The sequence below is a fragment of the Balaenoptera musculus genome, chromosome 5 (assembly GCF_009873245.2).
Source record: "Balaenoptera musculus isolate JJ_BM4_2016_0621 chromosome 5, mBalMus1.pri.v3, whole genome shotgun sequence".
NCBI lineage: Eukaryota > Metazoa > Chordata > Mammalia > Artiodactyla > Balaenopteridae > Balaenoptera > Balaenoptera musculus.
Window position 1 is genome coordinate 67110857 of NC_045789.1, and position 27205 is coordinate 67138061.

Sequence of the window (27205 nt, forward strand, 5' to 3'; positions counted from 1 at the left end):
TCTCAACCTCAGTTTCTTCCTGTGAAATAATAATGCCCAATGTTACAGGGTAATCAGGAGGATTAAATGAAATAATCATTAATTATATCCTTGTAAATGTTCATTTCTCTTTTTCTGATGTCAACTACTTCATTGTAGAGATGAGTATACTTTTGAACTATGTTCAAAGGACTGAGCTGGAGATAACCATTAGGAGTAAGATGGGGTTCTTGCCATCAAGAATTTTTCAGTCTTAGAAGGGGGCTAGACATGAATAAACAATTAAATTCAGGGTGATAAGAGCCATGGTAGAGGGAAGTAGAGTCTTTTCAGGGATCACAAAGTAGGCACACTTAACACACAGGGAAAGTCGGGGGAGATAATGTTTTAGTTGAATTGTGAGACCAGGTGGAAAGGAGGGAAAAACATTCTAGGCAGGGATATAAGCATGTACAAAAGCACAGAGGCAAATGCAAGTAGTTCAGCAAAACTGAAATGTAGCCTGTAAGGAAAGGATTCATGATGGATGAGGCTGAACGGTTAATTAGGGTCACAAAGCTAAAAGAAATGCATGTGTCCTGTAAAAGCTTTATCTTGAAGACAGTGGAAACCATGAAATAACTTTAAGGAGATCAAATTTTTGGTACAGAATGAGATAAATCATGGCTAGAGATAATAGTAGTTGCAACCTAGGCGGTAGAGGAAGGCATATATAAAATCATCAGGACTTGGTGGCTGATTTGATGTGGCAGGGATGAGGGAAAGCTGTGATAGACTCCAAGTTTCTGTCTTGTTCAACTGGAAGAATGATGGTACCACACAACAGTATGGTATACAGACTGCAGAACAGAGAGTGAGGTAGAAATCTTCATATCAGCTTTAGACATGTTGAATTATATTTGCAGATGAGATATATTCAATACAAGTGGAGATGTCCAATAGTCAGTTGACTGTATGGGCAGCAAGCAAAGGAGAGAAATTTGGCTGGAGATGTAGATTTATGAGTTATATTAGTTAATATTCAGATTAAGGTGAGAATCCACAAATACAGTGACTCAAACAGGATGGTTTGTTTCCCATACACACTGCAGTCTAGAAATTGTTGAGTGATCCAGTCCAGATGCTACTCAGAATGTGGTCCACTGGCCAGCAGCATTGGTATCACCTGACAACTTATTAGGCATACAGAATATTCAAGCCCTATCCCCAAACCTAGTCAGTTAGCATCTGTATTTAACAAGAGCCCCAGGTAATCCACATGCACATTAAATTTTGAGAAGCTCTGATTTAAAGGACCTATGTTGCATGAGAAGGGGAAAAGACCGTAGAAAATAATGAGCTTTCTTTTTAGGATGTGACATCCCTTAAATCAGTAAATATTAGTATTTACTATAGTAGAAATTAAAACTGAGAATAGTTTAAAATATTTATTTATCAATTCCTTTAAAAATAATAACAAGCCTGTTACAAGCTAGCATAAATAATATATTTTATGAAAAAAGAACTGTATTTCCAAAACAAACAAACAGAAAAGTGAGAATGGCATTGGTTTATATTTTTGCAAATCTCTTTAATGTCTCCCTGAAGAGAAAACAGCTGGGTTCTTGTGTTTGCCTCCTCATTCAATATGCTGCCGTATGTTGTTTTGGTTGAAGTAATATTTGAAGAAAATCCAGCCTCATGCAGATACGTAGTTGGAAAAGGGAGGAATATTTTGATCGCCTTTTCATGTTTGCAGATATTGTGTTTTATACCATACCTTGACTCTACAAGTAGTAATTTCTTAAAGGTAATTTGTAATGTGGAATTGGAAAGCGTATCAGTGAGCTTTCTATACTCTTTTACATTAAAATCCACTTGTCTATCCTGCATTTTGCATGGATCTTTTGCCTATGCCTGATTTCCTTACATCATGCATGGGTCATTTGAACAACATTGGCTCACTGAGGTATGCAGATCTTCCAAACGTTGACACATTTCATTGTGCAATTCAGAGAAAAAAAATCACATTTTTAATGTCGCTGTAGATGTCGTCAGAAATGTCTTTAAGTATAGAAAATCTGGCAGTGGCAGATACAAGTTTTCCAAAAATTGAATTTTAATTTAAACGCCAGAATTTTATCATTGGCAATAAATATGTCAGTTGTTTTCCTGGAAGAAACAGGCTCACTTTGTTCATTTTTGAGAAAATGTTTGCCAAATACCCAAGTTTTAATTATAATTTTTCTATCTGAAATTTTTTCAAGTAACAATGATATTGCATGAGAGGAACAATTCAGTTTATGACTCAAATACTTGCACGAGTTCTTTTCCTCAAAGTAACCATTGTACTTTAGTATATAGCACAAGTGCTTTATGCATAGTTCCTATTTTGTTACACAGAATATTAAAGGACATTTATTTAAGCTTTGAGATTTTGTAAGATTAATAATTTTCACTGCTTCATCGAGAGCACTCTGAAGTGAAACTGGCTTTTTAAAAAATTCCAACTGTGAGTACATAGCACAGTGCTCAAGAATGCAATGTTATCACAGTTTGGAGCCTCTCTCCTTGATCTGTGTTAAGGTACCAGTACTTTTACCCACCATTATTTTTGTACTATTAGTGCAAATGTCAACAAGGCAAAGAATACCTTAGTATTTTTTGTTCTTTTTCTTTTCTTTCTTTCTTTTTTTTTTTGAGCAGAGGAAGGTTTATTGCAGGGCCAAGCAAGGAGAATGGGTGGCTTGTGCTCAAAAACCCTGAACTCCCTGATGGTTTTGGGGGAAAAGGTTTTATAGGCCAAGTTGGGGATGAGGGCTGCAGGGTGTGTGACTTTCTTCTGATTTGTTGGTGGGGAGGTATCAGGGTGGTGCTCCAGGAATCTTGTGCTCAGCCTGAAGTTACCATCCTCCACCTGGGCGGAGGCCTTAGTTCTGCAGAAGAGTTCAAAGATATTGTTATGTATATTCCTTGAGGAGGAACCAGGACCCTTACCCAAGGCTGCACTATTGTTTCTTGACTGCTTCTCCCTTGTTTCTGTATTCCCTCCCTTCCCTGATTAGTAATTCTTTGAACCTGCCCCTTGGAACTCAGGGAAGGTCAAGGAGGCTGAATGAAGCCTATTTCCTACAAACAAGAAACGGGGGATGTGGAAAGAATTTGTACCCGAGGGACCTCCTGCTCGGTTGCGATCCCCCCTTTTCTTTGATAGTCCTCAATCTTGAGGAGAACAGGTGTTGGAAGCCTTAATATTTTTATAAAAATAGTTTTGACCTTGTGGACCTCTTGAAAAGGTCTCTGGGATCTCAGGTCTGTGGCTCACACTTTGAAACTCACTGTCCTATATGATTATCCTGGGCCTGATAAATATTGGCTTATGCAATTGCATGATTTTGGACTAATTCTAGGCAAATTTAAATAGCCAATTAGGGAGCAAATTATTAAGTAGCAAATTTTAAATTTGGTGTGTGCCTTCCTTTTCTCTGACAACCCTGAAGGCACTCACTGGTCCCCTAGTGGCACGGATGGAATACTTACCACCCAGGAACCAATTCATGCTTCCTCTTGCTTGTTTGTTTAGTCATTGGGCAGGTATTTATGGAGCCCTACTTTTTACCAGGTTCTCTGACTGGGCTATGGGCCTGATGCAGAGCTTCACATGCCCTATCTCAGATAAACCACTTCCATCAATTTTCTATTGCTGCTGTAACAAATCACCACAAACTTAGTGGCTTAGAACAACAGAAATTTACTACACTATAATTGTGTAGCTCAGAAGTCCAACACTGGTCTCACTGGGCTAAAATCAAGGTGACGGCAGCACTGCATTCCTTTCTGGAGGCTCTAAGGGGACATCTGTTTCCTTGCCTTTTCCAGCTTCTAGAGGCCCCCTGCATTCCTTGGGTCATGGCTCCCTTCCTCCATCTTTAAAACACGCACTGTGCTTCTCTCTGACCTTTCATCATTGCGTCTCTCTCTGACCACAGCCAGGAAAGGTTCTCTACTTTAAGGACCCATGTGACTAGATTGGGCCCACCCAGATAATGCAGGATAATCTCCCCATCTCAAGTTCTGTAACTTTAATCACATCTGCAAAGTCCCTTTGGTCATATAACATATTTATGGTTCTGGGGACAAGAGTGTAGGTCTCTTTGAGGGGGTGTTATTCTGCCTACCACACACTTAGTAAGTGTGCATTAAATAGTTGTTGAAGGAAGGAACGAAGGATCCTATCCCACCACTCATTTCTCAGAGCTTTGCTCCTCCCTGATATTAGATGTTGATTGTTTAAGACTCAGTTGAGGTACCACCTCTTTGAAGATTTAGGTGTTGCTCTGCTCTATTTCCAAAGTAAATGAATACCTCTACTAAAGCACCTATTTACTGCATCATCATGACTGTTTGCTCCTATCCCCACTCTCATGTAAGTTCCTTGAATCTTGTGTCTGGCACATAGTATGTGCACAATAAATATTTGTTGATGAATGCATGAGAGCAGCAATTAATTATCCTTATACACACCAAGTTACATTTTTGCATTTTCCCTGAGGCATGTAAGCCCCATTCCCCAAAGAAGCAGAGTGGCTTTAGTTATGGGAATTTAAGGCCTTGTGGCAAGTATTAATGCAAGAATGGCAAAGGCCATTAACACAAGTGATATTTGGGGCAGAAGGGCCTTAGGCACTCCCTGGCAGCACCCCTTGAGCCCGCACCCACTAACTGAGCGGAAGCTTGGAGGAATTGTAGAGATGGGTTCTCTGCAGAGCAGCACTTTCGAGTGGCTTAGAGTTCCCCTACGTGTCTGCAGGCTCCGCATTCCAGAGGAACAGGTGTGGAGCCACCGGCCTGCTCTGCAGCCGCATTACATGTGGCCCATTTGCACCTCATGCCTGCAGAGGTCACCAGCACAGAGACTGACTCTGACTTTGCAGAGGTGTCTTAATTCAGCCCCAAAGTTGGCTTTTCTAAAGACAACATGCATTTTACAGAGGGCCTTTTGTATGGAGTTACTGGGGATTCATTCAAAAATAACAGAAGCCCCAGTCTGCAGAATTAAAAAAAAAAAAAAAAGTTTTTGTCATTCCAGACACAGCTCCAGTCTTCCACCTCCTACTAGTAGGCCCATTTATATCAAAATGAATGAGAAATTTAATCCCTGGTACTTTATAAAGAAGCCATTTTTTCCCCTTTGGTTGTGGTTTACTCTGTGTGCTTTTTTAATGGCAGTGTTTAATAATGTTTATATTGCCTTTAACCTTTGACTAACTTTGCAGTTAAGTTCCAAGATGTGATTACACATCCAGTATTTGTAGGCTGCTCCTGCCTCCTTTGAGACTGCTAACTTCTTATTCCTGGAAGGTATTTCATTCTCTTACCATGCATCTTAATCACTTCTGCTGGGTAAGAAGGGAGTCAGTAGGGTAGTAGGCAATAGTAGTAGTAGCAGTTGTGTAGTATTAGGTTGGTCAAAAAGTGCCTTCGGTTTTTAAGTAAAAATAAAAGACACATTTTTCATTTTCACCAAGAACTTTATTGAACAACGTATTCACCCTTTTGTTCCACAGCCTTCTGCCATTTTTCAGGCAACTTCATAATTCCATCTTCCCAAAACTTTTTATCTTTTTGAGCAAAGAACTGTTCCAGGTGCCTTTTACAGCCTCCCAGGTAATTGAAATTTTTTCCGTTAAGAGAATTTGTAAAGACCTAAATAAATGGAAATCCAAAGATTCAATGTCTGGTGGATACGGTGGATGAATCAGAACTTCCCAGACAAGCTGTAACAGTTTTTGCCTGGTCATCAAAGAAACATGAGGTCTTGTGTTATCCTCACGGAAGATTATGAGTTTTCTCTTGACTAATTCTGGACGCTTTTCACCAAGTGCTGCTTTCAGTTGGTCTAATTGGGAGCAGTACTTGTTGGAATTAATCGTTTGGTTTTCGGGAAGGAGCTCATAATAGAGGACTCCCTTCTAATCCCACCATATACACAACATCACCTTCTTTGGATGAAGACTGGCCTTTGGTGTGGTTGCTGGTGGTTCATTTCGCTTGCCCCACAATCTCTTCCATTCCGCGTTATTGTACAGTATCCACTTTTCATCGCCCGTCACAATTTGTTTTAAAAATGGAACGTTTTTGTTATGTTTAAGTAGAGAATTGCATGCGGAAATAGGGTCAAGGTTTCCTGCGCTGAACTTACGTGGAACCCAAACATCAAGGCGATTAACATAACCAAGCTGGTGCAAATGATTTTCAACGCTTGATTTGGATATTTAGAGTATGTCGGCTATCTCCCGTGTGGTATAATGTTGATTGTTCTCAATGAATGTCTCAATTTGATTGCTATCAACTTCAACTGGTCTACCCGACCATGGAGCATTGTCCACCGAGAAATCTCCAGCACGAAACTTCGCAAACCACTTTTGACACGTTCCATCAGTCACAGCACCTTCTCCATATGCTGCACAAATCTTTTTTTGTATTTCAGTTGTGTTTTTACCTTTACTGAAATAATAAAGCGTAATGTGCCGAAAATGTTGCTTTTTTCTTCCATCTTCAATATCAAAATGGCTACACAAAAATTCACCAAATTTGATAAGTCTTTTTTAAATGTGTGCTGATATGACAACTGTCACATACAATCTAACAAAATCGTTTCGAATGAAGTTAAAGACAACTAAGTGCTACTAGAGCCATCTTGTGGAAAAAACCGAACGAACCTTTTGGCCAACCGAATAGTAATACTTAGTAGTTATCAGGGACTATGTGCCAGGCACTGTGCTTTGTGACTCCTATTATTAAATCTTTAGAATAACCTTATGAAACAAAAACTATTATTGTGTATCCTCAAATGTAAGGGAAAGTGCTTTCCTTAGAATTAGCCCTCAGAAAAGAGGGCCTCCCCTTATGTTTGAGTCCTTACAAAGACTGTCCCATTGTGGGGTTACTCTATTTTAAACCACAAAGTAGTTTAAGCAATCGTCCCAGTATTATGAAAATGCCTGTGGCTTGGGACTGCTTGATATTCAGGCCTTTGTGATACTCTTTCCATTTTATATAGATGAGAAAACTGAGACTTACCCAAGGTCATACAGCTAGTAAGTGGTACAGCCAGAATTCAAACCCAGGCATAAAATCTTACTCCCATCTCCTCATTTTTAATCCACCTCAGATTCTTTCTTTTACCTTTAAAAAAGTTTCAGTCTAGGAAGTTTCATCTAGGATGTTTTCTTTCCTTCTTGTTGAGGTTTCATTCTAAGAACAGAGAAGATCAGAAGATGGGTATGCATGCAGTCTGGAGTCATGCTTTTATGGATAGCACTAGGAAGGTCTAGTTCACCTTCTAAGCCAAGGTGGCATGGGATTCTCTCTGCTTCATCCTTGCCAGATCACCCTGCTTCCCTTTGCTTTGATGGGAAGTTCATTGCTTCCTGAGTCAGTCTCTTACCTTGGCTCTGGTTGTAGGAGTTCTTCCTCATACTGAGCTGAAATCATTTGTCTTGGAATTTTCAGTCTGACAGAAAGGAGATCAAAATGTACGTGGCTTTGTCTCTTACTGTCTTCCCTTCCTCCCCTCCCCTTCTTCTTCCCTTTCCAATAAATGTTTTATTTTAGAATAGCTTTAGATTTATAGAAAACTTGCCAAGATAATACAGAGAATTTCTGTATACCCCTCACCCTACTGTTAAAATCTTACACTATTGTGTATCCTCAATCATTTGTCAAAACTAAGAAACCAACATGGTACGTTACTATTAATTATAAACTCCAGACTTCAGTCTGATTTCACTAGTTTTTCTCTAATGTCCTTTGTTCCAGGATCCCATCCAGGATATCACATTACATTTAGTCATTATGTTTCCTTAGTCTCATCTGGTGTGTGATAGTTTTTCATTTTTTCCTTATTTTTCATGACCTTGACGGTTTTGAGGGAGTACTGGTCATGCATTTTGTAGAATGTCCCTCAATTAGGATTTATCTGATGTTTTTGTCATGGGGTTATGGGCTTGGGAGAAGAATACTGCAAAAGTAAAGTGCGATTCTCATCACATCATATTTGGGACACGTGATATCAATGTGACTTATCACTGGTGATGTTAACCTTGACCCTCTGACTAAGGTAAAGTCACTCCTCCCTCCCCTTTCCATACACAGTTTTTTAGAAGCAAGTCACTATGTTCAGCTCACACTTAAGAGGTGGGGCGATTAAGTTCTGTCTCCAGGAGGAGAAGTATCTTATGTAGATAAGTTATTTGGAATTCTTCTTTTAAGGAAGATTTGTCTCTTCTCCTACATTAATTAATGCAACCACTTATTCATACCAATGTGGAGTGATGCATATTTATTTTATACTTTGGGTTATAATCCATTACTACTACTACTTTAATTATTCTCTTGTGCAAATCGTTCCAGCTTTGACCACTGGGAGATCTCCCAGTTGTCTCTTGTGTCGTTTTGACATGCCCCCATTTGTTTGTTTTCTAAGGACTTCCTTACATTCTAGCACTACAAGATATTCCAGGTTCTTCTTGTATTTTCCCTGCCCCATCCCTAGAATCAGCCATTTCTCCAAGGATCTCTGGTTCCTATTATTGGAGAATGATATTAGAAACTAAGATCTGACCACTGGAGTGCTCATTGCTACTGGGATGTAACTACTTCTAGATCTTCTCAGTGGACAGAGTTTGGAAATACATGAATGTATATCAGCCCATGTTACACACATATCTACAATATTTCTGCATCTACATTTATTTCTATAGTTAGGCTTTTCTTTTTCAAGTGTTTATTGATATATTTTGCTGTTTAGCAAACAGCGAGATTCACTGCCTTCTACCACCAATGATAATTTTTTAAGGTAGGGGGAGAAGAAAGTAAAAATGGAGATCTTAGCGTAACTATGACTTAAGAACTCAGTCACCCTCTAGTCTGATCATGTAATTTTAGAGATGAAGACATCCTAAGAAGTTTACTGAGATCCAAAGAGGTTAAAATACTAGCTAGTGGAACAGTCAAGATTGGAATCTGGCTTTTTGAAACGGAATCTCTTTATTTCCACAATATCTAATGCCTCTTTAAGACTAATCAGTATTCTTGGCTTTGTATTCAGCTCAGTTATTAACTTCTTCGGATGCATTAAGCAGATTAAAGTGTAATTTTAGAAATTGGTGTGCAGAGGTACGAGCTAGCCAATGGAAGTCCGCTGCAGTGTCACTGAGGAGGGATTTTGCTCTCCAGTGACAGATCAATAACTTGAAAATGATGCTCTGATGGCCAGATGTTAGTGAGTGAATCTTCTTAAATGACTATGATGATTACCCTGCCCTGTTTTACTTTTTATAACTATTGCAAAAAAAAAATCTTTTTGCTCTGGGGAGAGAATCAGAGGATTCCTATAGGACAGATACTTGATGTATACACCTGCTTTTTAGAAATGGGATATAAAGCAATGAAAGAATCTGTTTAATGTCTTCCAAGGAGTTGGTGATAGGGTAAAAAATAAAAAGCGAAAGCTGCCGCCCCCATGGCCCTTCTTTTAACAGGCCAGCCACACAGCTCCTTTCTTTTAAATTGCTTTCCGGCAGCTTTTAAAGTAAAGAACAAACACTTGAAAGTTCCTCCCAAGAGACTCCTGAGGCTATAGGACAGTCCTAGGATGCCTTCAAACCTTTCAGCCATTTCCTTTGAGAAGTGGGTATGTTTATACTTGATAAACCATGTCTTGTCACCACATAACAGTAAAATCTCCATTCTGTTCTTGTCCATTTGTACTTTAGTCATTCCATTTTATTTTTGTTTGGTACATTGTGAACATCCAAGATTTTTAGTGGAAATAAATGGTAACAGCTGTTTCTTGTGTACCAAAAAATATAATTATGAAACTTAACCTTGAGATGATATGTCCAGATTTTCCCAGGTGTGGAAATGACTTGAAAAGCTCATTTTGGGGAGTCGTCCCAGTACAGAACCACATTCAGCTGCTTGCCATCAACTTCATTCAGAGAGAGAGTTTCTATAGGTCTTTCTTTATTCCAGTACTCCCTTCTTAACACGGCTTTTCCTCTTTAAAATAGTGCAGGGACTTCCCTGGTGACGCAATGGTTAAGAATCGGCCTGCCAATGCAGGAGACACGGGTTCGATCCCTGGTCCGGGAAGATCCCACATGCCGCAGAGCAACGAAGCCCGTGCGCCATGACTACTTAGCCTGTGTTCTAGAGCCCGCGAGCCACAACTACTGAGCCCATGTGCTGCAACTACTGAAGCCCATGCACCTAGAGCCTGTGCTCCGCAGCAAGAGACGCCACCGCAATGAGAAGCCCGCGCACCGCAAGGAAGAGTAGCGCCTGCTCACCACAACTAGAGAAAGCCCGCGCGCAGCAACAAAGACCCAACGCAGCCAAAAATAAATAAATAGATAAATAAATAAATAAAAGACTATGGTCTAAAAAAATTAAAAAATAAAATGGTGTATATTTACCGACATAAACAGACCCTTAAGTCCCATCTTTCATTCCTGCTTTATTTTTCTCCATAGCTCTTACCACCATTTAAAATACTGTATATTTTACTTCCTTAGCTTTAAATTGTCTGTTTTCCCCCATTAGAATTTAAGCTCTATGATAGCAGGGGATTTGTTTCGTTCACTGCTGTCTTCCCCAGACCCAGAGTAGTACCTGGAACATAGTAGATGCTCAGTGAATGCTTCTGAATGAATAACGTGAAAGTTGTAACTCGTGATCATTTGGCCCCTGATTTTAATATAAATACAAATAGTTGAGTTTTATTTTACAGGGTTATTTTAGATTATAAGTAGAATTAAATCACATTGTTTAAAATGGGGATTTATCTATTCACCAAAAACCTCAGAATTTGTACTAGAAATGTGCATAGTGCATTGGAAGTTATGCAGCTAACTCAGTAATGCAATGCTGTTATCACATGAAAGGAATTTTGAAATTCTCTGCTAAATATCACTCAGGAAATTGGTGGAATATCTAAAAGCACATTTTTTTTTAAAGTTTAAAGGTGAATTATCTTCAGACTAACGCAAAGATATCCTGAAGTGTCATTACCCAGTTTGACCAGATTTAGCAGAAAATAACTTTTCATTGTTATAAAAAAAAAAATCTATTCTGACTAATATTTGCCACCTTAAAGAATATTAAAAGAATATGCTATAAAATCCAAAGTAATTCCTCTGAAGGAATGTCAGCATATAGGTGCTGGCATGTTTTTATTTTTAATCATATTATGTTACAAATATATTATTTTTATTTAAAATTTCTAGCATCTGAAGTACTTACACTTTTATTTTTAAAACACATGGGCTCTTATTTCTTTAAGCAATATGTAAGATAATAGAAAAGGGTATGCAACTTGACTAGCCATTTTATGAACTAGATCTTTCAAAACAACAGCTCTAATGCCAAATTTCCTGCAGTATTCTCTCCAGGACAAGAAACAAACAAATAAAAAGCAATCCAGTCAGTGAACATCACAGACTTGTTTGCAAGCTATCTTTGGGCTGATGTAGTGCATAAATTACATCTTTGTACAAGACTGACATATGTGCCTATTCCCCCCTTTTATTTCAGAGCATTGGGGAGTCGACAATGTCTGTTGTGTTAAATCAGCTGCTTCCCATGATTAAGCCTTCAAACCAGAGGACTAATGATGACTACAGCCCCGAAGAGCTGCTGGTCCTCCTGATATATATTTATTCTGTCAGTGGAGAGTTCTCAGTGGACAAAGACCTGGGTGAAGGTGAAGAAAAAGTGAAGAAAGCGTTGGCTCAAGTCTTTTGTGAGGAGTCTGAATTGTCACCTTTGCTGCAAAAAATCACAGGTGAGTGTTTAACAAAAATAGAGGACATAAACATCACCGATACAGAAAACAGATTTAAAAATAAAGGCATTTGGAAATAGAATGTAACCATCTTCATTGGAGTTGTTCAGAATTTCATAAGGCCTGATGAATGCTAGCCAGCCTTTAGGATTAGAGGTTTTTGTTGTAGGTTTTGTTTTGTTTTTTTCAGTTGTGGTAGTGAAGTGGCCTTCTAGTTGCTTGTCAGTATTCATATTCTTAGAGCCTAAGCCTTGCTAAAATAGCAAAATACTCACAGGGTGTAATATCTTTAAGAAAAATAAAATGATGTGCATCCATCCTATTCAAAGGATTTCTGTTGACATATTCTCTTTGAGATTGTCATTTCAAACTTAAACAACAAAAACAAAAACAAAAAACCTGTTTCCCTAAGATGTGTACAATGTTATAGGATGAAAATTGCCATTTTCAAGAATAGTTTCATATTTTGACTTCTCATATTTCATCTTGAATCTGAATTAATTGGTAGTATCCAAAATAATCCCCAAACATCCCAGTAAAGTAGGCTGTTGATTTGGGGGAAATACATAATTAAATATCCTAAAATCTAACCATTTTCACTTCTAGTAAGAACTGTGATATAACTTACGGAGATATTCATTTGTGTTGTTTCATATCAAATTCAGTATTCTTTATATTTTGTGTAAAGCTTATTGCTAGTAGTGTGGATTGAGCCTGGGCCTGTTTGAGAGTGAGAAGTTATTAAAACTTACATGTAAAATGTAAATACTTTAAAAACATACCAGGTTGCCATTCATTCATGGATATGTGTGTGTGGGGCATGTAGACCTCTCCACTGGGGAAGGCTCAACTGAGGGAGGTTACATATCATCTGACTTTTCCTCCTGTCCCCCGTCCTGCCTCGCTGGGGGGAGCACCCAGCTTTCTCAGAAGCAGGCTGTGTCTCTGTCCACTGGAGCATCCCGTGCATGTGTGCTTTCCTTTGTGCCCACTGCTGACCTTTCCTGTGCCTGGTCATGGAAAATGAAACCCTGACAAGATGGAAACCGAATGAACTTCCCACAGAAATGAAACGTTTCCTTGCCCAGTACAGAACCTGCTTGCCAACTTAAAATCTACATAAGGAAAACTTGTGGGAGTTGTTCCCATTTCATTAAGGTACAGCACTGAGTGTGATTCCATGTGTGTGTTTGGCTATAAATGAATATTGACTTAGAAAGGCTTAATATGGTTTATATAGAGCTTAGAACAGTGATTTGATTCAAAGTCAATTTGAACGCTAGGAGAGTATAATTGGAAGTTATTCTTAACACACATAATTCCAGAAACAGACAACAAAGATGGTGTGTTTTAACGAGGGTGTTTGGATAGCTTTCTGCAGCGTTAGTGTGTTACTGTATTATTTTGAGAATTGAGGTCAGGCAGTCAGTGTTCATTCGATATTCGCTCAAGGTGTTTATTGACCCAGAATTTCATTCTTTATTGGTTTCTCTATTTTATGATTGCTCAGGATAGTGCATTTTCTTGCTTTTAAATGTGATTTCATGTTTAAAAACACTTCTGTGCATTCGTGTTTATATTAGGAAAATTTGTAAAGTTAGCAGTTGAAGGTAAAAAAAAATAAGAATTTGTGGAAATTTTAGTGTATCTTTTAATTTTGGAGACATCTTATTTTATAATACAAAGTATACATTCCTACCTAGATTAGCTTTGTTTTTTTTAAAATTTATTTTTTATACATCTTTACTGGAGTATAATTGCTTCACAATGCTGTGTTAGTTTCTGTTGTACAGCAAAGTGAATCAGCCATATGCATACACATGTCCCCGTATCCCCTCCCTCTTGAGCCTCACTTCCACCTCCCTTTCCCACCCCTCTAGGTTGTCGCAAAGCACTGAGCTGATCTCCCTGTTGTATGCTGCTGCTTCCCACTAGCTATCTATTTTACATTTGGTAGTATATATATGTCGATGCTACTCTCACTTCGCCCCAGCTTCCCACCCCACCTCTCGTGTCCTCAAGTCCATTCTCTGTGTCTGTATCTTTATTCCTGCCCTGACGGTAGGTTCATCAGTACCATTTTTTTTTAACTCCATATATATGCATTAGTATACAGTATTTGTTTTTCTCTTTCTGACTTCACTCTGTATGACAGACTCTAGGTCCATCCACCTCACTACAAATAACTCAATTTCCTTTCTTTTTATGGCTGAGTAATATTCCATTGTATATATATGCCACATCTTCTTTATCCATTCATCTGTTGATGGACATTTAGGTTGCTTCCATGTCCTGGCTATTGTAAATAGTGCTACTGTGAACATTGTGGTACATGTCTCTTTTTGAATTATGGTTTTCTCAGGGTATATACCCAATGGTGGGATTGCTGGGTCATATGGTAGTTCTATTTTTAGTTTTTTAAGGAACCTCCATACTGTTCTCCATAGTGGCTGTATCAATTTACATTCCCATCAACAGTGCAGGAGGGTTCCCTTTTCACCACACTCTCTCCAGCATTTATTGTTTCTAGATTTTTTGATAATGGCCATTCTGACCAGTTTGAGGTGATACCTCATTGTAGTTTTGATTTGCATTTCTCTAATAATTAGTGATGTTGAACATCTTTTCACATGCCTCTTGGCCATCTGCATGTCTTCTTTGGTGAAATGTCTATTTAGGTCTTCTGCCCAGTTTTTAATTGGGTTGTTTGTTTTTTTGATATTGAGCTCCATGAGTTGTTTTTATATTTTGGAGATTAATCCTTTGTCAGTTGCTTCGTTTGCAAATATTTTCTCCCACTCTGAGGGTTGTCTTTTCATCTTGTTTATGGTTTCCTTTGCTGTGCAAAAGCTCTTAAGTTTCATTAGGTCCCATTTGTTTATTTTTTGTTTTTATTTTCATTGCTCTAGGAGGTGGGTCAAAAAAGATCTTGCTGTGGTTTATGTCAAAGAGTGTTTTTCCTATGTTTTCCTCTCAAAGTTTTATAGTGTCCGGTCTTACGTTTAGGTCTTTAATCCGTTTGGAGCTTATTTTTGTGTATGGTGTTAGGGAGTGTTCTGATTTCATTTTTTACATGTAGCTGTCTAGTTTTCCCAGCACCACTTATTGAAGAGGCTGTCTTTTCTCCATTGTATGTTCTTGCCTCCTTTGCCATAAATTAGGTGACCATATGTGTGTGGGTTTGTCTCTGGGCTTTCTATCCTGTACCATTGATGTATATTTCTGTTTTTGTGCCAGTACCACACTGTCTTGATTACTGTAGCTTTGTAGTATAGTCTGAAGTCCAGGAGCTTGATTCCTCCAGCTCCGTTTTTCTTTCTCAAGATTGCTTTGGCTATTTGGGGTCTTTTGTGTTTCCATACAATTTGTAAAATTTTTTGTTCTAATTCTGTGAAGAATTCCCTAGATTAGCTTTGGATGTACAGTTCAAACAGGGTGGATAAGATGTGCTACTTAGACTTGACATAAGTCAGCTTGCCAGTGGAACACACATGCATTGATCAAACCTTGTGGACACCAAAAGGACTTGATTTCTGAAGGTAGATTTTTACTTGGCCAGTATAGACATGCCCCTTATTAAGTATGTTGAAAAGTCATGTGTCCTGAGAAGTAGGGTTTATGTTTACAGTTAGCTGCTGAAGAGAATGTTTAATCTACATCTCAGGATAAGGAGTAATAGGATAGTGTTGAGGCAGTGGTGACTCAGTCTTGTAGAATAGGATGGAATACGCAGTATGTACTGGAAGAATTGAATTGTCTTCCAAATGTGCTTAGCCTTTCATGGAACTAGGTGAGTTTGGCTTTTACCATGAACTTGCCCACAGTGTTGCACTTATATTATTCCAGTTTATAATCTCAGCTTACTTGCTACTGGGTGGCAGCAATTACTCTATGTCTTGTGGACATTTTGTGGTTGATGAGATTTAGTTTAAAAGTACTATTGAAAACAAGCAATCAAGATAAGAATTCTACTTTTTATATAATGCTGTAATTTTACTAATCTTAACTGTTGATAGAATCAAGAAATCAATACTTCTTCTGTACTAAAAATTAAGCATGTTATCATCACTCAACTGCTAAGTGATAGAACCAGGATTTGAACCTAGGTGTTCTGGATCTGGAGCCCATGTCTTTAAACATGAAATTCTAAACCTGCCACAGGCTCACTTCCATAACCACTGCATATTGTATTCTGTAACTTCTGCTGGCTTAAACTTATTGTTTTATGCCATGCATGCTCACTTTCTGAATAGTGAATTAATATTTGGTTAATATTATAGATATTACTTGTGCTTTTGAATCTGTCTATAATAGCTCCTTATAGGAGTTTCCTCGTACCTTCCTATTTTGGTGCATGTATCCTCTTTGTTTCTCCATTGCTATAAAGAAATTAAAATATTATATCTAGTCACTGAAATCTATTGGTTGTCTAGCTTTCTAAAACAGTAGTAGCAAACTTAAATTCCTTTTATTTCAGTAATACCTGTCGACAATAATTACCCTATATTTAAAATTCATCTTTCCTTTTATATGTTAAAAGTGTAATTTACTTTTGATAGTTTCTTTCATTTCTCTCTATTCTTCCCTTTTATGGAAAGGGCAATGAGAAATTGTGTTCGGCAAAACAAAGCAAAACTTAAGCATGGTCAATGGCAGCGTATTATTTTCTTTTTAATAGGTACTCTTGGGGAGAGTGGTGGGCAAAAACTCTCTTTTCTACTCACACAAAATAACAAGGGTTGGCTCTCAGGGTGTCAGGGATGGGAGTTGTAAAAAGAAAATTGGTACGGCCTAAGTGTGTCATTTAGTGTTGTGCTTTCTCAGTCTTGCTAAGTTCAAAGAGAGTATCAGTTTCCATATATGTTAGTATTTGCATGGCAGTCACAAGAGAAAACAAAGGAAAACCATTTGAACTTTCTTCAGAGTATGAAATCAAAACACTCATTTCAAAGATCTGTGCAAATGTGGACTGTCATCATACAGGGAGCTATGTCAGAAAGAGCAGAGGCTTAGAGCAGAAATCCTTGATTCAAAAGTCCTGGCTCTGTCATTTCCTAGCAGTGTGTGTTAGTGGGCGCATTACCATCTCTGAACCTTGATAATAAATATAAGCGCCCTATTGACCACTCATGACTTTGCTGAGAATAAAATGATGTGATGTGTGTGAGCTAATTTTTGATCCATGCAGCATTGTAATAGGTAATTTTTTTTTCCATTGCTGTTATTATTTTGATGGCATCTAGCTGTCATGGAGGGCAGTGCTTCCCAGCCTTTTTCATGCAGTTTTGCACACAGGCAGTAAGAATGTTTGCAGAGTCTACCGAGGTAAGTGGACAGGCTGGTGTGGTCGGGGGCCAGCAGCAGCAGGGGCTTGATCAATCCAGGCCCTACCCGCCAGACCTGTGAACCGAAGCAGCAGCTTGGCACACCGGTAAACTATTAAGGGCAAATCAGTGCTCTAAGGTATGTTGGTCAGAAGGCTCTGGAATCAGGAAGCAAAGAAAAACAAAACTTGCATATGGTTTTTGACACCCAAAACTCTTGGAAAACAATTTTTTTGGTAAACAGTTTTTATATTACTCATTAATTTATGTCCCTGAATTTTTATAGTGTCTTTAAAGATCAGGTCAATAAGAGCTAGATCTATTTAGTTAGGTTCAGTGTAATGCTAGGGAATGAAAGATTCAAAATATCTAAAAGCTCTATGGTTCAAGAGAGAGGCATGATAATACCACAGAAACTGTAATTTATATTTATTAGATTCTTATTTTACTTCCTGTTGATAATTTGGGATTATCAATTTCTGTATTATTATATTAGGATTGTACCTGGATATATGTAATGGAAAATTTACAAGATTAGCTTAAATAATAAATAAAAATAAATAAGGATTTATTTTTTTCTCAGCAGGAAGTTCAGAGACAGGCAGCAGAACTCACACTCCTTTTGGCTTCCTTCCTTTCTCTCTTTCTTCCTTTTTTTCCTGTCAGTATATTTCATCATCATGGTCATGAGGTGGACACTCCTCTTCCATGTATTGTGTCCCTGCTTTAGGCAAGGAGGGAGGAAGGATGAAAGTAAAAGGAATATACTAGTGGTGTCTGCCCTTTTTTATATTAGGGGAACCATAGCTTTCTGGAAGTCCTACCCAGAAGACTTGTAATCGTTGCCTAGAACTGGGTTTCATGACCACCTCTGGCTACCAGAGAATCTGATGTATATTTTTAACTGGGCACATATTTGTCATGAACAAAGTCAGGGTTCTGTTAAAAGAAAGAAGGTGAGAATGGGCATTACGTAAGAAACTTGAATTTGCTGCAGTTATTATTATAGGCTTCCCTGACAGAGGAAATTCTAAGGCAATATAATATACTGTGAGATGGAGTGATGCCCCGGGTGCATTTATAGTATTAGTTTTCTTTTACAATATATACTGAAAAAACACACTATTGTGTGCTAGTATCATGGACTTACAGCACAAATATTTTAAACTTATCAGTATTCATTGAACATGTCTATGTATCTGGCATTATTCTCTCTAAGCATAGAAACTCTGGGGGCGGCAGTGGTGGAGTAAAGGCTCTGAGCACAGGATTTGGAGTCAGGTGGGACTATCAGGTAATAACAGCATTATAATATCTGATAATCCTAGATAATACTATAGTGTTCAAAGTGCTTTTGTAAACAGTGTTGCCTTTGATCTGAAAAGAATATGTACGTTTGAGCCCATAAACTTATATGCCTAAAAAATTATACCCCAAATATCTGAGCTCAAATGAAATATATCTATAATGCTGAGTTGTCTTTAAGACAGTTTACTCATAAATATACTGCTAGTTTTTCAAACATGATTTGGAACGGAGAATATAAAATTATATATAAACTTGGAAATAGTAGAGTTGCAGTTTTCCCTGTGTTTCCATTTTTTCCATGGCAGTTCCCTCCCTAATAAACCTTTTGTCTTTAGGTAAAACCCAGGTACACTTTGGGGAGGTCCCAGTTGCCTGGGTTTTTGTAATAGGTATAAAGACTCATAAGGCATATATTATTATGTTTTATGAATGGAAAGGTTCTCAACAATTATCCAGTTTATTCATTTTGCACAAGAGAAAATCAGTGCCCCAAAAGGTTGACTAATTTGCCTCAGATCACCAACCAATAGCCTATCCAGTGCAAGGATGGAACTAGAGACTGGGTTTCCTGATTCCCAGTCCAGAATTCTTTTTACTAGACCAGTGATTCCCAACCTTTGTCTCATGGATCCCTGGGAAAATCTAGGAGTTAGAACAAAAGGTTCACTCCTCTGTGTGTGCTTTGTGCTTCATGCATATATTCAGTATTACTCTTCACATATAAATATACAAATATTTGTAGATATAATTGTAATTTATAAAATACAAATTCATTGAAAGATATTGCTGAAGCTATAGAATTTTTCCTTTGTCTCTTTTAGGTAACAGATACCAAAAACATAATTATAAGATATCCCCATACTTTAAAAATGTTTGAAATCATGAGTTGCAATAGGAGTCTCAAACTCAAATGCTTACAGGGACCAGCAACTAATATAAATAAGTAAAGTAGGTTAGGTTTTGGAAAAACAACAGTGAAAGTACAGTGATAATTAGCAAAAGATAGTCGGTCTTAATAAAGGGGGCAATAGGGAGTGGTGATGACTGTGTCAAACTGGAGATCCTCTAATTGTTTCTAGGAGAGCGTGAGTCTAATATTGCCAATCTCTCAAGAAATCAGGAATCTGAGGGTTTTTTTTAATATTCTTAATTAACCAAATTTAAAAAATTGGCTCATTTTCTAAAACACTGCGTGAGTCAAAGAGATCTTGTTGAAGGGCAGAATTCAGCTTCTAGGCTTCCAGGTTGCCATCTTTATACTCGAGTTTAGTATCTAGTATACAACCCAGCATACAGGTTGCAATCTTTATACTAGGTACTGCCTCAGGTATTGATTACAGAGAAAAGCGTTTAAATCTCTAACTAATACTTACTAGAAATCTGAAAGATCTCTAGGCAGATGAAATTAGACACTACAGGTCGGTCAGAAAGCAAAGGAAAGGACCTAGTGACCTCCTTTTTTGACTTCTTTTAACTAAAAGAAAAAAAAATCACATTTGTTTACATTTTAATCTGGCATGAGTTTACCAGTGAAGTAGCATAGGTTTTCCTTCCAAATAGATTCTGTAAAGATACCATCTAAGTGGAAGTAGACTTCCCACAGAACTCTGTCTATTGGATGGAAAATGCTGGGAAGCAATTTTGGGTTTAATATTAGGAAGACAACTCAGGAAAATAAAGCCAGCCAGCAAGTCTGACTCACCCCCATGAGAAGAGCTTCCCAGCACAGGGAACTGACACTGAGACTTGTGTCAGTAGGAATTTTACTAAGACATTTTAGGACTTTAAAATATTACGGTGTGAAAAGTCAGTTCTGTGGAAGGGATGGTGCATAAGTTCTCCTCAAATTCTGGGAAGATGGTATTTCTCTAGCTAGATCCATAGTTGTGCTTCCTTTGCTATGTAATTCCCAAAACTTTGGCATAAAATAATGGCAGGATTCCTGTTATTCTAACTGGAATAATCTGAACTTCACATTGATTGGGATAAAATGTATAAATTACCTTCATGATGCAGCATGATTTTTAAAATCATCTTCAACTTTTTTAAAGTTTTGATTTTAAGGGATCTTGTTTCCTGAGTTTTTTCTTCTCTATTCCTTCCCACTTTTCTTTTGCCCTGTTTAAGATCAACCATGGATAATAAATGAGGAAAGGCAGGTCCAGTTTGGAAAGCACTGTTCTTAGGGACACTGAAGGTAAGAATAGTCTAGTGAGCTCTCAACCAATATCCACTTGCATTCCTGTGAAAATCTAACAGAGGACTTCGATGAGAAGGAGCTGAGAATTCATTTTCAATGGCTTGTGGAAGGCAGCTTATGGTACTTTCAGGTCTACTTTCCAGTGGAAAGCATATATATCTACTCTTATCTCCTTAGTAAGACAAAGCCACATTCTACAACCAAGAGTACAAATCTATTTGCAATGATTTATTTTTGACAGCTTTCCTCTTTTGAAAAAGTTCAGGTAAACATAGACCATATAAAATTATTATTGCTATTTATGGCTGCCACTTTATTATGAAAACTTTCATCTCCATCAACACAAGGCATAGACGTTTTGTTTATTACGTTAGTAGAGGTATGTCTTTCAAACAAAGCATTTTTCATCATTGGTCAAGTACTTTCCCAGCCTTGTAGAAAGTCAGTCTTCTTTGTAAAATATAAAGTACTTCCCAACAGAGAATTGTAAAAGATGAGGAGCTAATGAGAATTTCTCCTCCTGTGCTTCCTTTACTCTGTCACCTCTGCATTCTTTCCTCCTCTCACAGCTTTCCCTCAGTAATTCATCAAATATGCATTTCTGCAGATTTCTGCTCCTACGGGCACTATTTCAATTGAAAAATAGTTTTCAAGATTTCAGAAATCTTTCCCTTGAAAAGTTGTTCCTTGGACCTTGAGGACTGCCAATGACAAAGGATGTTGCTGTGGTAACTAGAAGGGTGATCCTAAAAGTTCATTGCCACCCTTCATGTTACCCACACTTGAATGAAAACTTCAGTTCATTACAGTAGGTGACAGTGTACAAAACCATGACTGCAGAATCCACTCTCTCAGCTGAAAGAGGACTTCAGGATGCAGGGGAAAATTCATTTCAGAAAAGATTCTGCCTCACCTCTTGGTTCTAGTTTATGGATTCTCAGTTATTGTGGCATTCCAGTATTAGACTTTTCATTAAGGTATAGACCTTCATTTCTAGTGTTTCAGATTTCTTGTTTCAGGGCTGCCAAAACAAAACAAAACAAAAGCTTTAAAGACTGTTGTTTTCTATTATGGTTTGTAACACTGTTTGGTATAATAGGGTCTATTTTTCCTCTTGATTTCTAAGATTTCTTCTGGAAAGTCTTAATGAAAAACATATGTCTGCCCTAAATCACTCCCATGAGAAATGTTGGAACTGTTACATTTAGTTTTACTGTCCAACATATTAAAATAGTTAACCACAGCACATATTACAAAACGGCTATATCAAGTGAAGATTACAATGTTTAGTTCATATTTAAAATATATCACAAGCTGTGTATAAAAATATTTAGAGCTGCCTATCAAGGTAGCTAGCCAGTTATGTAATTTTGCAAAAATATTAAGAGATCACTACGAATTACTTTCTCAAGTACTTAATTTTTCCATACCAGCTCATAAAAACAGTCATTCTTAACTAAGACACTGGAACGTATCTTCTTGCAGTGGTATTTATAGATGCACAAATGCACGAGACAGACTGTCCATATCATTAATTTTTATGTCTGCACATGATGCCAATAGTAATAATTGTGTGTGTGACAGAGAGATTAATACTTGCTGATTCTTATTAACTGCACATTAGACTATAAATTTCTCAGTCATGAAAGAGAACAAATGGAATGCATGGAATACAGGGTAATTTTCTTAAACACATAGCTCTGGCTCAGATAGGAGTGATTGGGTGGTATGGTTGAAAAGAGCACAGAGGGGAAGGGGCCTGATGTTTATTCCTAAGTATGCCCATAGGTGTGTAACCTGAAAGTAAGTCACTTAGCTTCCTTTGGACTCAGGATCCTCATCATAAAATGAGAGTTTTATTAGGTGAATCTAAGGTCTCTTCTTTCACTACCATTCTATGGTTCTAGCTTCTTTTGCTTTTTATTTTTATTGGAATCAATGTACTCCCTTCCCTACCTCTAAATCAGCTCCTCCTCAATACCATTCTATCTTTTTCATGCTATCACTGTCATCTCAGAAGGGAAGCAATGGAGTCATTGACTCAACCTCAGCTCCTAGAGAGCAGCCCAGCTCTGTTTCCTTTGAGATGCTGTTTACAGCTCTCCAAAAATGCTCCGTGTTCTCCCATGGCCTTCCCTCTAAAATCCCTGACTCCACGCCTGCCCACCCATTTATCCTGCCTGCTGATACCAGGATAACATTCTTAAATTTAATTTTATATTTTAATATCTTTAAGGTTTTTCCTCTACTATTACAGTCATACGTTCTCCTTGTAGAAAATTTGGAAATGTCACGAACAGTGTAGAAGAAGCCACATACAATTTTATTGAATATTGATGAAAAGCAGATACTTGCCATTTGTTTTCATCTTTTGTGAATTGCCTGCTCGTGGTCTTTTCCTTTTTTTCCTACTGATTATTAATTTTATTCTTAATGATTTTAAATCAGAGCATTTGTATTATTAAGTTTATTAATACTTAGTCATATATTTTGCTAGCATGTCTTCCTAGTTGGTATTTGCCGTTCATATTTGCTTATATGGCAAGTCTGGAGACAGAGCTATATTTAGGAATTTTCGGGCAGGGGCTCCAACAGTGTGATTGGGACTCTGCATCTTTTAAGCTTTTCATCCTTCTAAGTATTGACCTCATTCTTTTCTATCACAGCTGCCTCTGTGTGACCTCTCTCCCTCCCAGACATTCCTGGCTTATGTCATTCCAGAACAGGAACTCAGGAAAAGAGAGAGCTTTTTTTCTTCCAGGGGTTGTAGATCAATCCTAGGAAACGAAGCTGACTGTCACTGTTACTGTTCCACTCACTGTTGCCAGGGGAATGGGGCTCCCTTTGGCCAAGCTGAGTGCTGTGTTCATAGCTGTGTTGGGAGTGAGCAGGAGGGAGGTCGGGGCAGGGATTTGGAGAAATGGGCGGTGGGCTGTGATCGACAGTCCAGCACTGCCACTTAACATAGGGTCTGGAGTAATTCCACAGAGGAAGGGATACTGACGTACAAAAGCTAGGTACGTCCACCATGAGAACATTCACTAACAAACCAGTTTTATTTCTTTATATTTAAAAAATACATCTTATCTTCTCCCTCTTGGGTTTTGTATTTTGCCTGTAAATGGATAAAGATGTCATTGGCACCAGAATAATTGCTTCAAGAGTAGGTATTTGTATGCCTAAAAATAATTGTCTGGAATTTTCACTAATGTTTTAAAAAACAGCATCAGAACAACTGTGGACTAAGGGAATTCTTAGAGCTCAAGCTGCTTTCACCATGCAATTGCCCCTCAACACTCGAGTAGCAGTAATTGTGCCTGTCATGCATGGCTGTGTAATTATATATAATTCTTTGCATATAAGAATTAGAAGGGCAGAGATTGTCATCTGGATGAATTTTAGAGCTCCATTCATATTTATGTGTTCCTTAAAATATTTATAATCGGACTTTCTTCCCTGATGACAGCCATATACTTGTTCACTGTAGGATAGTTGGAAGATCTTTTGCTCTTTAATAAACACAGAATAAAACTGAAAATTACCTATGAACCCACTACCCAGAGAAATCTACTGTTAGTATTTTGATATGTATTTGGTGATCTATTTATTGGTAAGTGGAAATTCAGATCCCATATATGCGTCCCAAGTGAATATAGCAGGTGAGATTTTGTTTTAAATGTGTTTTGTAGTTTATCTGTTAAGGTCAGAGTGCCTAGAATAAAGAGGGCCCCAGGTATAATGTCACATACGGTTTCTGAAACTAACATTGGAAAGATGGTTGTTGAGAATGTTGGTTCTGAATCCATGTCCCAAGTTCTAAGAGACATTATCCCTCAAAAATCAGATTACCCTTAATCAGAACATAAAGGAGAATACTCTAAGCCAAAAAGGAGGACCATTAGGACCTTGGGTAGGAGGAAAAACACTTAGGTACAAGTAGTTCAGCCTAGAATTGTGGCAGAAGAAAATTAAAGAGAGACACAAGAGGCTCTAGGCTCTGACTTATAATTTTATTATGTGAGAAGAGAAGATTAATATTTTAAAAACCAGGAGGAGAACATATGTGTACAACCATGGTGATACTCATTTGTATTTTGAAATTTAGTTGTAAATGTAACCAAGAATGTAATTCCCATAGAAGTCTGACTTTTTTCTGCCTTCGTGTGTTGCCTGTTTCTTCTGTCCTTAGCACCTGGACTGAATTGGTCCCAAAAGGAATGGTAATTTTCCCTGAAGTGTTTATGAAATGAAGCCCCCTTCTGCTTTTTTTTCTTTCATTTTAAACACAAGACATGTGCCTGCACCTCTTCGTCAGGCTCTTGAGTTGTTGCCAACCTGACAGAGAGCCATCTGGAACAGGAAACTGTTGGGGTGCAATGTTCATTAACAATTGACATTTTCCAACATGTAAAATGCTTTAGGGTTTTAATTCTAGATGCTGTGGTTTTGTCCAAACTATACTCTAAAATAATTGGACTCTTTATTTCCTTATTTTTGTTGTGGTGGTTAAGAACAACAGTTAAATCTGATCTGTCTTTTTCATAGTCTGAGGTAGGATTGGGGGTTTCTTTTCTGTAGAAATCACCACCTTGCAAAGAATTTAATCTTTGGCTAAAAAAGGTTTCTTCATAGTTAAAATGTGGTTGGATACTTCCTCACTGGCAATGCACACCCTTTCTGTCAAAGTGTAGAAACAATGCACCATGTAAACAATAACACTTCAGTTATAATTTACGGTATTCAGGGCATCTCTTTGATGTACAAGAAGTGAAGCACATGTTTTCATCTATCAGAAAAGCAGAATGCTTTACATTTCGTTCCCAGAAACAGATATCAAGACACGATTTTTTTCTGTGATTGTATCTTTGTTATTATTTTTATACTTTAATCTCTTGTTTCCCATCCCCCTTCTCCCTTCCTTCCTCCTAATCTCACACTTCTGTGAGAGAAATCATAAAACTGTTCACCTTGGGAGTTTGCACACTGTATTCTTGATTATTTCAAATTGTTCTTGAGAATGCAGAAGCCCAGACAAAATGACATCATCCAAGATGAGTACAGCCTTTTATTTTGGAAATGGGTATTTAATGGCTTTTGATTATAGAGTGATTGTAGCATTTCAGAGCAACAGCCCTTCCAGATATTCGGCTGGAAGTGTTGACGCTGTTATATGTCAGGGCCGCTATACCCAGTGTTTAGAATAGAACAAAACCACCAGGGTATATTTGTTGGAACTTCTTGGTAGGGTATGTGCAAATTACAATCAAAATATCAGATCTCTAATTACTTCCTTATTGTTTTTATCTTTGCAGTTCTCTCTTGAGCCAATTTATGCCTTATCATTTTTTAAAATACAGATTCAACATGTGAAAGATCCGGGGACAAGTTCTGGGAACATAGATATGTTGGCTTTTTGTTGGGCCTTTTTAAGGACATAGCTCTTGTTTTCCAATTTGGCAGTGAAAAATGATCAGTGTTTTGCTTAAAATAATGGAAGAGCAAAAATGAACATGATCAGGCTGAAAAAAAATCTGGGTCATTACTCTCCAGGGTAGGGAGGAGCTAGAAATGGTTACCAAATACTGTGCTACACCCGCAGTGTCCTCTGTGTCTGGACCAAAGGCACACACCCTCTGCACTGGACTTTTCAGAGCAGTAGAATGTCATTTTTCCATGATCACCTTCTCACTCTGGAGGCTTTTTATTCTTTTGTACCCTTTGTTCCAGCCACAGGCTTTTCAGTTCCTTGAATACGTTACATTCCCTCCAACTAACTCCCCACCCTAGTCCAATTAACCCATTCAGAGCTCAGCTCAGGCCACATGTCCTAGGCTCAGCCTCCTCTGCTCCTCCTCGCTAGCTCAGCGCCCTCCACCCTCATCATGTGTCTAGTGAACAGTTCATTATATATTTGTGTGATAATTTGATTAGTGTCTGCCTCCCGCCCGCCGCCCCCTCCCCACCTCCACCCCCCCCACCCCCTGGCCCCAGAGCATAAACTCCATCAGTTTTGTTCACCATTGTATCTCAAGTACGGACTATGCTTGGGGGCACATGGAAGGCCCTTCATAAGTACAGTATTTATTGAATGAAGGAGGGAATAAGAAAGCAGCTCTGGCTCAGCTCCAGCGTTTCATCTGACACTGCAATGCTGCAAATATGTTGCAGCTTTACCAGAGGAACTCTGCTTTGGGGAACAGAAAGGTTGGTTGAAGAAGAGAATGGAATAGCAAAAGGAAGCCATGCCCTATCAATGAGAGTTTGGAAATCCCATTGTTTGCAGTATAGTGAAGAAAATATTTCATGCAGTGAAAACAAATGGTATCAGCCATTAATGGAACTGTTATTTTGTGCTTTAATATTTTTATCCTACCAGATTTCAAATTCTGGAGGTTTTTGGTTAAATTCACTGTTTCCACATTTCTCCGTATTTTTTTTCATCTTTATTACTTTGTCCTTCTTCTCTTTCATCCCCTCGTCTTGCTTCCTTGCCAGCTAGTGAGCCTGCCGTTCAGCCATACCTGGAGTGCAAAACATTTTTTAACTTAACTTTTAGATCCTCTGACA

At 38.1% G+C, this 27205-nt stretch overlaps 1 protein-coding gene across 3 annotated transcripts in view; it reads left to right on the plus strand.

Annotated features, from left to right (window-relative positions):
* The window catches only part of SCFD2 (sec1 family domain containing 2), a 396033-nt gene that overhangs the window by 149983 nt on the left and 218845 nt on the right, over positions 1-27205 (plus strand). For all 3 annotated transcript variants that reach the window (XM_036853764.1, XM_036853765.1, XM_036853766.1), the window contains exon 5: positions 11557-11806. In XM_036853764.1, coding sequence (XP_036709659.1) covers positions 11557-11806 — 250 coding nt within the window. The remainder of the gene's footprint in view (positions 1-11556; positions 11807-27205) is intronic.